This window comes from Xiphophorus couchianus, chromosome 18 (genome assembly GCF_001444195.1).
Source record: "Xiphophorus couchianus chromosome 18, X_couchianus-1.0, whole genome shotgun sequence".
Taxonomy (NCBI): Eukaryota; Metazoa; Chordata; class Actinopteri; order Cyprinodontiformes; family Poeciliidae; genus Xiphophorus; species Xiphophorus couchianus.
The window spans coordinates 23,154,610-23,167,692 of record NC_040245.1 but is presented as its reverse complement, the minus strand read 5'-3'; the positions used below and the strand labels follow the sequence as shown (position 1 = coordinate 23,167,692).

At 42.1% G+C, this 13,083-nt stretch overlaps 1 protein-coding gene across 6 annotated transcripts in view; it reads right to left on the bottom strand.

Annotated features, from left to right (window-relative positions):
• Positions 1-318: 318 nt before the first annotated feature.
• Positions 319-13,083, bottom strand: part of cux1b (cut-like homeobox 1b) — a 94,976-nt gene continuing 82,211 nt past the window's right edge. For 5 of the 6 annotated variants that reach the window (XM_028044841.1, XM_028044842.1, XM_028044843.1 and 2 more), the window contains one exon: positions 5,809-12,621. In XM_028044841.1, coding sequence (XP_027900642.1) covers positions 12,126-12,621 — 496 coding nt within the window. In that variant the 3' untranslated portion in view covers positions 5,809-12,125. Of the gene's footprint in view, positions 947-1,043; positions 1,109-1,210; positions 1,292-1,369; positions 1,427-1,864; positions 1,949-2,033; positions 2,151-2,241; positions 2,355-5,266; positions 5,471-5,808; positions 12,622-13,083 lie in introns of those variants that run through there. The other variant, XM_028044846.1, reaches the window with a different exon arrangement.

Below are 13,083 nucleotides of genomic sequence, written 5' to 3'. Positions count from 1 at the left end.
TTTGTCTTCTCGCCTTATTTCGCTACGCACACGTCGACAATAATATGCTGCATCGGTCACGTTATTGTGTTTGAACTACAAACCTGACATATAAATGCAATTAATAATTCAGATGTGGGAGGAAGAGAGCAGGGGTGCCATATACGGAGGCCAGAGTCCATGATGCAGCGGCTCCAGGTTTAACTCCTGACCCATGAAGCCCGGCACTTTAAAAGGAGAGAAAAATCACTTCTAGACGTAAATAAAAGCTGAAGGGAAACGGGCAGAAATAAAGCAGCTACGGCTCGGAACGGGGACAAAACGACAACACTCCACAGCAAACTGCTGCATGGTCTTTATTTAGAATACAGCTGCAAGGATGGAAAGGGAGGAGTAAGCAGGAAAACATGCACAGTAATGTCCTTAAGGATGACAGACTCAGTAACTCAAATCATTGCAGTGACATCAGTCAGGAAGTCACAGTAACCAGAGGATCTCTGCACCACAGAAAAATCAATAAAACTGCATCCAATTCACTTCTAAACGCCATAAATCAAGAAAAAACTGTATTCATACCACCACCGTGATCAGATCTTATTTCTACTGCTAACCTGTCACCATAGAACCCGTTAAAAAAAAAAGACTACCCTGGTCCCTTTAACTACACTAACCTTCATTAAACACAATGTCAACACCATTTTCAGTATATAAGTGATCCAAAACCAGCAAGTCATAAACCTAGACCAGTAAAGCGTTTGCAGTTTATTAGAGAGAAGGAAACGGGGAATGAAAAGCTCAACTGTCCACAGCCTTAAAACGCCCTCTGGTGGACAGAAGAGCTACTGCAACCAGAGAGGAGGAGAATCGACTTCTGAAGCAAGGAGAGCTGCTCTAAAGCTTGTGCCGAAGAGGGGCAGCCTAAAGGTTCTGGTCGTTCTCATGGAAGCGGTGGATGTGGTCAGCATACCTGGGAGGAAAATGGAGAAAAACATTTTTAATTTTTTTTTTTTTTTAGTAAGCAGGATGTTTGAGCCTTCAAAGCCAAGAGCAGGACGAACGCTGACTTTTTAGCACAGAAAGCGGTGCAGTCTCTGCCGATGCTCTCGCTCCAAGCAGTCTTGTACAACACCTGGGGAAAAAAATTAAAATAATTCAAGATTAAAAAAAAAAAAACGGTGAGTCCCTTTTCTCTAAAGCTAAACTTCACACAGTGGTTTAACCCGTTCCTTACCAGGAAGACCAAGAGGTGCAGGAACAGGGTGTAGAAGAAGGCGATGGTTCTGGCCATCTTGTTGGAGAGGATCACACGGCCCTGGGAACAGAGAGCAGTGTGTGGGTCTGAGTGGCATCAAACACAGAGACAGAGAGATTATCTTAGACCGAGACGCACCAGACTGAGAGTTGCTTTGTCCCAAGGGCTGAGGCTCAGGTATCGACGTTGACGCTCCTGAACACAACATCAATGTCACAGAAACAGACAATTATCCAGCTTGACCCACATCCAGGGTTATTTACATTTTAAATTGAAACTCTTTCAAAGGTGAATTAGGACTATTAGAATGAAAAAATGCATTTTAAACACTAGGTGTATGTTGCCACTACTGATGATGGTTTCTCTTCCTTCTTGCTTTCAACTCGTATGGACTCCTTCCCTTCAGCTCACAGATCTGACCTCTTCCGTATATCTACCTTTAAACCACTAAAGGTTGGTTGGATTTCTGCAAATTAAAGATGGACTGAAAAGGTGGCAACGAATGAAACACTGAATCAGAAACTTCAGGTAAAATATTGTTGTTTTTAAATAAGGGGAAAAACAACTATTCGGACTCTACTGAGAGCACTCAGGACTGCTTGTGCTGAGTAAAGTGCGCTGCGTGTCTCATACTCTCTTGCTGAAGGAAGCAAATGGATCCAGTCTCTCCTCATACTGGGAGGAGTAGCGCATCACAGTGTCGTCGCTGCCTCCGGCCTGAAAACAGCAACATGGACAGATTTTAGTTTCCCTTCATGCTCTCTTCCGGGATCGACCTCCAAAAGAGCGAGGGAAGACCCACTCTGCCCGGGTAGCTCTGCAGGAACTTGATTTTCTCGTAGAGTTTGATGTTGTCGCCCCTCAGGCTGTCCAGCTCGCCCTGCAGGGCCTGCATGGTCTGCTGCATGGAGCGGCTCTCCTGCAGGGGTCGAGAGGGAAACGCATGAGGAAGACTCCATCCGGTAGAAACATAAACGGGGACACGTTTAAGGTCTGTGTGAGCGACTCACGGCTTCCAGCTCCTGGTTCCGAGAGCGGAAACGCTCCCTCTGGCTAGAGATGATGGACAGCAGAGAGTCCATCTGGCCCTGGGGAAGCTCAGGCTGAGGGGTCGCGCCTGAACCTGGAGGTGACGGGCCACAGACATCACCTCAACACCAAACTATTATGGACTTTAGTTGTTTACATACAGGTGGAGTTGTAAACCGGGTATCTGCAGGTTTCAGCTAATCAAATATAAGAGTTTTTAAGATCGTTTTAATGCCACCCTGAATGAAATTTAAGACCTAAAACAAAACTAAATATATGGGATTTTGGGGAGAACTTGCTGCTTTACAATCGAGGATAGCAAAAACTGAACCCAGCTTCATCCCCATGGTACAGGCAAAAATACTAGCTAGGGTTTATTAGCAGTGTGTTGGCGATAGCCTCAATCGCCTCGGGTCACAGAACGCAATAAACGTGTTTGTGAGTGACAGAAAAGTCCCGGGAGAATTTAAAAACTACATGAAATAATGCTACCACAACAAAGTTTAAGACCTGTGATTAACGTATTTAAGACCAACTTAAACTTTTTAAAAAATGAATTCAAGACATTTTAAGGCCTCAATTTTAGACATGTGAATTTAAGACTTTTTAAAGATGTGCGGACACCCGGTGAAAAGCCGATTTCTTTCATTTGTCTCATCAGAAGACAGAAAACAAACCATCAGACCCTACACCACATGTAGTCTGTAATACGAGAGGCAAAATGAAAGAAAAATCTTTCAAAATTACATAACATTTGTACAAATTTTGCAGAAACTAATATTTTATCTTTGAGATTAAATTTATTTTTATCTTAAATCAAGTAAAACCAAAAAAAACTTGATGTCTTTACTTCCCTTTTCTTACTACCAACCAGCAGTGGAGACTCTTGTTATCCATTTTAATTAAACAATCCATCTTTATTGTAAATATAATCTGCCACAGATTAATAACGGATGTTTTTCTTTTGATGTGAATTTAAAAGGACAGAAAAAAATCGAACTAAAACAGAACAAAGTCAGTCGTGGCAAACGGAAGTTCAAATTTAGATGATTGTTTTTCTCTCATTATGATTGTAAAGTTAGACTTAATAAAAGGTGAGATTCCGATCAGGCAGCCTTCAGCAAGGTTTTCGTTGTAAAAAGCTGCTGAGGGATTTTGGCAGCGTGCTTTGGATTGCCATCAAGCTGTCACAGAAACTTTGCTTCCCATCGATAACCCCTGAGCCAAATCAAAGAACACTTGCCTTTCTGTTTTTAAGGGCTTGATTGTGTAAGCAGCACGCTGTCCTCTTTTTAATCCCGCTGCAGCTCAGATTAGGCTGAAAGAAACTCTTGCTCTCTTGATTATCCGAGTTTCCCTCAATCTACTGCATAGTTAGTAATACATATACATATACAGTATATACATACATATATACAGTACAGACCAAAATGTTTGGACACACCTTTTAATTCAGTGAGTTTCCTTTATTTTCATGACTATTGACATTGTAGATTCACACTGAAGGCATCAAAACTATGAATAACATGTGGAAATATGCACTAAACAAAAAAGTGTGAAACAACTGAAAATAGCCCTTATATTCTAGTTTCTTCAAAGTAGCAACCTTTTGCTGTGATTACTGCTTTGCACACACTCTGCATTTTCTTGATGAGCTTCAAGAGGTCGTCACCTGAAATGGTTTTCACTTCATAGGTCAACCTGCCCTGTCAGGTTAATAAGTGGGATTTCTTGCCTTAAAAATAGTCATGAAAATAAAGAAAACACATTGAATTAGAAGGTGTGTCCAAACTTTTGGTCTGTACTGTATATATACATATATATATGCACATATATATATATTGTGGGAGGATGAAGAGATTTCAGAAATAAAAAAAAACATCTTATAGCACATACTGCTTTCCATTCAACTCTACAAATCTAAAAGAAAAACGTTGTACTTGTGGGACGGACGGGGTTTTTCTTTTATGAGGTAAGAAGTGTCTTTCTTATAACATCCACCTGTTTCCTTTGACAGAAACATGGCTGCTATCAACTGTGTTTTCTTCAGAGAGTAACCCAGACTCAGTGCTTCTTTGTTTAGCTGTGCTTCTTTCTTGGATGAAGGAAATGAAACATATATTGATACCATTGATTGCATAATATCTTCCTTTAAGTATCTCCGGCTCAGTTCTACTGCATCCCTTTCTTGAAGAAAGCGACTGACATTTACTAGTGCCACTAACACCAACACTGACAATTCTTTGCTTTTCGCTTCAGCGGAAAGTACCACCAGTTCTGCTTTTAGCAACGTCTCCTTCCTAAGCTAAGCGACTGAGGAAGCTATTGATTAAGCTTTGTTTTTTTTTTGCCATGTTTAGCTGTCTCTCTTTGCAGAACAAAAACCAATGGTGGAGTTATTGCTGCCATCGACTTCGTGTTCCCTTCGTTTTCCTTTTTCATTTAAAGTCCTCTTGGCTTCTCTCTCCTGTATTTCTTTCTAGAAAGAAGCTACTGACTGATCTGTTTCTGTCACAGCTATAAATGGTGGGCTCTTTGTAATCCTAATAGAAAGTGCCCCCTGCTCAGTGCTGCTGATGCGGTTGGTTTTTCTATCAATGAGAAAGTACGCCCGACCCAGTGCTTCAAAGTTTAGCTGCACCTTTCTCACTAATGTAACTTATGCCTAAGGTAGAAACATTGTGCATCTTTGAATCGACTCTCCAATGGAAAGTACTCACTGCAAAGTGCTTCTGTTTAGAGAAGTGCATCCTTCCTGGTTGACTCCATTTAACCCTTGTTATCATTACCTTGTTCCTCAAAGCCTTTGCTACTGCTGACTTTGTGTATGCTTAGTTTTTCTGTCTGATAAAAGGTACGCCTGGTCCAATGCTTCTCTAAGAGTTTCTAACTATATTATATTAGAATTAGGATTTAACTGAACTAAATCTGATCACATTGAAACTAACTTGAATCATGTTTTGTCTGCAGAAGTGACTCGATACGACATGGTTGCCGTGGACGCACCTGCAAATGCAGCGGAGGCCTCTTTGATGGGCTCCGGGATGTTGCCCATGCTGCCGACCTCCGACCCGTCGGCGTCGGGCCGCGACAGGGAGGACATGGCCTGGATGGTGCTCAGGTCGTGCTCCAGCTTCATTATGAGCTCCTTCTGCTCGGCGCTGGTGCGCACCGCGGCGGAAAACTCCACCTGCAGCTCGGAGTAGCGGCCTGTGGAGCGCACGAGATCAGTCACAGGTTACAGACGCGTCACTTCCTGTGCAGAACACATCATCATCTGAAGCGACTCACCTGAGGGAGACGGCCGGAGGAGTCCAAAAGACCTCTGAAACCCTAACGATTCATTTCAACCTCAACTGACCCCTTTCTCTGAGAATACTTATAAGTTTGGGAACCGACCGTGTTATAGAAAAAAACCCCAAACAAACAACAAAAGCACACTTTTAGTATTTGTATAAAAGAGATTTACTTCAATTATCACACCTAGGGTGCATGTGAATAATAATGATGATGAATCAAATGTCAATCATAACAAATACATTGTGAACGTTTCATACAGTGATATTGCTTTTCAATGTCGTAGAAGGGACTGTTTTACAGTGCTGAGAACAAACAACATGATACGTTTAGTAAATAGAAAGCTAAAAGAAACAATGATACATGAGGAAAAAAAACCAAACAAACAGAGGGACACCCCGAAGGACAGAGAAATAAAAGCATCTCAGGAGTGACAGAAGTGCTGAAGAAACCACTTATTTAAAAAAACAAACAAAAGAAAAACCCAGAATAAAAACATTGTAACATCCCTTTACAGTCATGCAGCCTCTTGTACTACAACACACACTTTCCGCTCGCTCACACACACGCACACACACTCACAAAATAAGCAGTGGGAGAAGTTATGAGGATTATTACTTCCACGTTGTTGATGGCGGTGTTGGGAGAAAAACAAAAAAATCATCTAGAAACACTCTGAACCTGCTAAAGCCTCGACGAGCATCTTAAAGCTTTCCAAAAGAGGGAGGACGACGGGGTGAGGAGGGCGATATGCGGGGGTTGGAAACCTCCCTCCGGGTCATTTGGTTTTCAGACTACACTGTGGTTCCTGCTATGAGCGAACGGACACTAGGTAGCAACACGGAAATCTGTCGACCGCCTGCCGACAGAAGCGGAGAACTACGTCACTATTTGGCTGTTATTTTTCCTTTTCTTTCTTTTATTTTTTTTGCTTCGTCTTTCACGTCTTGAAATGTTTAGTCGCCGAGGAGTTCCAAGTCCTTCACTGAAGCGTGAAGGAACCGAGAGATGATGGTTTTTCAGACGGAAGACGAGCCAGCGTGAGCGCGAGAGGGAAAACAAAACGCACGTGGACGCACGGGCCAGGAGGGGAGGGGGGAAGGGGGGGAAGCTTAAAAGGAGGATTATTGTGCTGTGCTATGTAATAAAATGTATTACTGAGTGTGCTATAAGTACAGCACCGCTGATTCAGAAAGTGTTTCTTTACAAAAAACCCACTTCATAAGATATATTCTAAAAGTTTTACAAAAAAAACATCTGAGGTTTCTCTCTCTCTCTCTTTTTTTTTTTTCTCCTGAATATGGTGACCAGTGCTGCTGCTGCTGCTGTTCGGGCTTCCATCACAACTAACGAGGAACTACTACTTCAAAAACAGATCATACAGTAAAGCTTTCACAACTTCAGAAAACATGATATGATATACAGCATCTGTTACACCTTTACAATGTTATTCAACAGTGTATAGAATCATCTGATTTAAATTTGTAGAAAAATATCTGTGGATCATGGAAAAGTCCTGAATCGTCCCTTCTCTCCTCTCCTGTCTATCGAACGAGAAGCGCGCTGTGACAAAAGCGAATCAATCGGCACCTTATTTACACCCGTCTCTCTCTCTCTCTTCCTTCTCCATTTTCATTTTTTAAATTCATCCTAAGAACCCATTTGAATTGGCACGCGTCATTATCAATACATGTAGTGCCGTTATCAATGTCACAGCAAAACCTGACGTAAAAACAGACGAAAAAAATAAAAAAAAAAAACTACAACAAAAATGCCCCGTGAATAAATTCAGTGTTCTTACAGTGTACGCTGCTGTTTCTGCATGCTTCCTCCTTCATTCAATGCTCTGGCCTTTTGTTTTTCGCTGCTAGTTTTATGTACAACACAAGAAACGCATTGAGGGGGAGTGAAGGAAGTGGAGGGGGTTGTTGGAGGCGTTGGGAAGGGCCAAACATGAGGACCTGGACTGAAACACCACTGCAGCTCAGTCAGGAGAACACACCACAGTTTGCACTCTACGAGAAAACGCTTTCAGTACCAAAAATGAAATCTATGAGAAAGAAACTTGGATCTGGAGTGAGACATCAGCTGGAACTGTCCATGTGACATCACTAGTTTGGTGCCCTGCTTTGCAGATAAAGGCACGAATCTGATGATCTCAGTTTGGGATGAAACGGTGGCTGTAGAAAACAGGCGATGGTTTTAAGTGCTTCGTGTTTTTGCAGAGGCTGCTGGGTTAGTGTGACAAAAAAAAAAAAGAAGATCTGCTATGGACGACGGATGTCTGACATCGTGGCGTCCGCAGGAAGAGTCGCTGCAGCGTCTCGGTAAATTTGAAACGGGTTTGGGTTCATTTTAAAGGTCAAAGCGAACAGCCAATGAAAACCCAACATTTAGTTTCTGTATTGTCAAAAGGACAATGATATGAAAGCAGCTGTCAAAGCAACCTGGGTTTCCGTGGCAACTCAGTAGAACTCCATGCCACGCCGCATTAACGCAGTAACTCAAGCCAAAGTAGTCTTGATCAAACATACTCTCAAGTATTTCTGTGCTAAATATTCTTATTTCTGCAACCTGCAGGTCCAAAGAGACGCTCCTAATAAATTTGGCTAAAAGTTCAAAAGTAATTGGGTAATGTTTTAAAATAAATATAACAAAAGCAGGGGTTTTTTTGTTTTAAAAAGGTTTTAAATTCTAACCTGCAACATTAGAAAAGAATGACACTAAAAGTACCACTGATATGTTTTTAGATCTGTTCTCATTGTCATTCAGTTAGAATCTATGTGATTTTGAAAAAATAAAAAACTATCCTATTATGTTTATCTTTACTTTAAATCATAATAAGAAATAAATGCCAGTACTTCAAATATGATAAGAAATTCGCTCGAGTAGATACGTCAAAAAAGCTGCTTTTCAAAAATTCAAGTGAGATTTACGTCTCTAAAGGATTTAGAGACTTTGGCTCCTGATCTAACCAAATAGTCTAATTTTCAGAGAAACTGAATTGTGGGTTTTCATAAGCTGTAATAATCAAAACGGCCAGAAATAAACACCTTAAGTATTTCACACTATGTGGGAAAAAATAAATAAATCTGAGTTTGACTTTTTGGAATTGAATAAATAATCCTTCAAACCATATTTTAAATTACCAAGATGCATCTGTTTTAGAAAATCCAATTTCAGCAAACGCATCAGCACAAAGACCCTGTTGGCTGACCAGGATGAACAAGTCCGGAAAAAGTGGTGTGTGTGTGTGGGGGGGGCATGTGTGTGTGTGTGTGTGTGTGTGTGTGTGTGTGAAGAAAGGCTTTAGTATGGAGACCAAAACAGGTGGTTACTCAGTATCTACAACTGTACAGGACAACAGCTTATTGTGTCACACAGATCTGTAGTTTGGACAGGATTACAGTTTGTCGTGTGTTCGACACGGGCACAGCCACCTTATTGTTTTTAGTGTTCGGACGCGGAAAAGGAGTCTGTGCTTGGTTTACAACCGTTGTTTAAAGATTTAAACCCTTGCCCTAAAAACTAATTTAAAAAAAAGAAAAAAAAAAGGCAAACACTTGCCAGGATGCCTGGGCTCGTACTCCGTCGTAGTGTTTACAGACCCTGTCCGAGGTTTGAGTCATAAAAAGATCCTCCTAAGTGCTTCGTTTGCTAACTGCAATAGAAATTCTGCATAATCATAGGCTGGCTATCTCTGCTCGATATGGCGCAGCTCGTCCTGCTCGCTGGTACGCTTCTCTAATCTCAATTTGGCAGATATGACCTCTTTCAAGTGAGCATGCGTTCTCAAGTTAAGGTAATTTCATTTGACCTTTTTCTTTTTTTTTTGTTTTTGCTTTTTTTTTTTTGTTGACTAAAAGAGTACAAATTCAGACCAGGTAATTATGTGGGTGTAATAAATGGATGGGCGAAGTCTGGCTAAAGAAAGAGCTGCATGCCCTGTTGAGCGTTAGTGTTAGGCTTGCCCAAAGCAAAAAAAAAAAAGAACAACTAAAACATCATTATCCCAGAATAGAATAAAATAGACTAACATATATTCAGTGATCTTGATATGTCCTTTGATTCTCTAGCTAGCAATTTAAGAGCATAACATTTGTGGTAAGAGCTTTTATGCTTATGGGAGCATGAACTGTAGCAAAAACACATCTCCAAAGCTATTGAAATGACACTAAACTTTAGGATTCATGAATATACAAACAAATGAGAACTAGTACATCTTTGTAAATAGTAACCAATACTGCCGGCAGTCTATACGTCTAATAATAAAAATGTTACTTGCCCTCAGGAACAGTATAATCCCTTAAAAAATAGACAACTCATATGATAAGACATTAAATGAAAAAAAAAAAAAAATACAGCACCTATAAATAAGCAGAATAAAAACCAAACTATAAATGCAAAAAATAGCAATAAAACCAAGCTACAGTAAATCATAGTATTACACTACTTTGTGAGAAGATTAATGCAATGGTAACGCATCAAACAGCTTAAAGAAGGGTGTCAGTTGTGCACTAGTAGTGTGTGCAAGTAGATATACGAAATATGACCCCACTCGTTAGAAACGCCCAACGCTCCTCGATCGCTCGCGCACGAGCACGTTGTGTGTTCGTGCATCCATGCAAACTTATACACACACACACACACACACGCACGCACACTCTGGGGGAGAGGGAGGCAGTGGGCTGACAGGCACTGAGGGCTTGTGTAGGACAAGGGAGGGAAGTGATATGCCTTAAAGTTTGTAGTGTTTACAGTAGAATTCAATGCAAAAAAAGACACACACACACATCCCTGGATTCAGGATAGACTGGAGAAGACTGGAAACTACTCACAATCGGTAAGGGTCAGGTAGAGGGTCAAAGGTCGGGGGAGGTTGGAGTGAACTCACTTTGACGGAAAACCAGCAGAAAGTACACGATAATCGAGCTCAGCAGTTCAACTCTGCTAAAACTCGTCTCTTTTTTTTTTTTTCAGTCAAGAATCATAATATAAGTCTTAAAATTTTACTGTGTGAATTGACCTCAACCCTGACTGACATGCAGGCAAGTATAAATGCACACAAAAAGACATACACACACACACACACTCTTCCTGATTTGGCCTATAAAAACATGGTTTGTGAATAGAGGAAAAAACGTTTCTTTTTCGTTAGTGGTGCAAACACGCACACAGCTGCATGTGTGCACAACCTAGGAAAAAAAAAACCCAACAAGAGACCCACGAAGAGCGTCGCCATGTCAGACAGTTACAGTACTACATGGATACGTCGTGTCGCATCTCGACAACGCAACATTATTCCGTTCTAATTTACTTGCCTTTTTCTTTTTGTTGCAAATTCTAGCAGTAACTTGTTTCTCTCTTCTTTTCTGTCATTTTTGTACTAATTAAAAATGCTTTCCTAAAATTCCCTATTTTGTATTCTTTAGAGTCGATAAGACTGTGCAATCTCTTATTGGCAACCTAATTGCAGTATCAAAAACGGATCATCCGTCATCCTAAAAAGAAGAAAGGGGCGAAAGGCGGCAAGAAAAAGTCGCTTCCTTCCTTCCTTCCTCTTCAGATGAGTGCGTATGTTTGCGAGGAATTAAAACGATCCTTCTGGCCATCACATGGCAGTCAGCAGGACAGGATATGGGACAGAACAGGTCAAAGTTCATCTGTCTTATTTCAGTAACCATGGCAGCTCAGCCAGCGGGCTTCCCACTACCCTCCAAAGAGCGTAGGAGTGACTCAAAGAAAACACGCCGCCGCCGAGAAGAGACGTACGCACCACATTTAGGTGTATACACACACACACATAAAACACACACACACACACACAGGTGCACGCCAACACAACCCCTAACGTACAAACACACACGCAGTGAGTGAAAAAGGCAAAGGGTTTGTAACAGTCACTCTACAGTGTGAAAAAATGAGGCGTCTCACTGAGTGAGGGGAGGTTTGTGGACACTTGGGAGGTGAGAAGAAGAAGAGGAAAAAAAAAATCTCCTTTAAGAAAGTGAGAGTTCTTGTAAGAGAGTTTCTGTCGCTATCTATCGTCTATCAGTGTCTAATCACTGTGATAGCTGCTGTGTCAGGCCTTGCCTGTGATACCGAGTCCAGGTTCGAACCCCGGCTGCGGGTCAGACCCTCAGCTCAGGACTGACCAGTTCTGGTGCACCAGTGGCTGGTGATAAGGGGGGGAGGTACAGCAGGGCCAGAGGCCAGCAGGACGGCTAAGTGCTTTTTCTCAGTACAAAAACAAAACAAACAAAAAAAAAATTCAGAAACAAAAACAAAAAAAACAGGAGAGACAATTCTCTTATTTTGTTCTTCTACGTACTCCGTAAAATCTTCTTTTTAAGGATTTTGCCAACCACACTTTGTTTCTTTAAGTTTTATTTGTGGTTTTTTTTTTTTTTGGAAAGCTTCTATGCAATAAAAATGGCTGCTGAGCTTGACTTTGGCTGTGTCCGCTCTCCGACTGGAACAGAGCAGGAGGGGTTTCCAAGGTTAGAGGTCGTGAGGTTATGAGACGGCAAGGACGAGGGGAGGGGTCCCGGGGTCGGTCTGGGTGGAGCTAGAACTCCCACTCTGACGGGTCCTCTTTGCTGGCGGCCTTCTCCAGCCGGTGGATGATGTTGTTGAGGTTGGCCGCCTTCTTCTTGCGCAGATTGTTGTCCCTGGGGTTTCTGGCGGGGACGTTCGTACTGGAGGCGGCGCTCGCGGAGGACGCCTCCGTGAGGCCAAAGATGCCCAGTCCGCTCTGCCCGCAGCTGGAGCCTGGCCCAGCCAAGCCCGAGGCGCTGCAGTCCAACTCTGCGGGGGAGTCGTTGGAGCCCCCGGCCTCGGACTCTACCTCCATGCCCTGGTCTTTGCACGCTCCTCTGTGATCCTCCAGGCCGACGCCCAGGCCCTGGCGGGTCTCCACTGTGCCCTCGGACTCTGTCCCGTCGCAGCTGTCCCCTTCCCCTGATTTGGACCCGCGGAGGGATGGAGATCCCCCCTCGCTGCCAGGCCCCATCCCCCCAGCTGCCTGGATCTCCTCTATGAAAAGCTCTCTTCGGATGCGTGACCTGGAGAAGACGGTTCAAACCCAGAGTCAAAGTCTGAAATGAAATAATCTCTAGGTTCTCTGCATAGCCTGTTTTAGAATATTTCATACGGAACAAGGAGCTAAACATTTTATTTGCGTTGCTGCAGTGTGCAACGAGTTCACTGCTGGACAAGTTAAAAAAAAAAAAAAAAGAATAAAAACTGAGTTGCCAGAGGAAGACATTATGGGACATCAATGATTTATTTGAACTACTATTACATGAGTGGGACGATATTAACAGAATTTGCTGCTCATGTTTATTAGTGAGGATTTTCCGCTATTCATGAATGTTCAAAGTTATACATACAGGCAAATTTATACGTACACCTCTAAAAATTAGGGCTGCAGCTAATAATCATTTCAGTCACTGATTATGAAATTGATCATTCTAAGCAGTTTTTTTTTATTTAACCACTAACAATGTTCTTAATATTAGAAATAC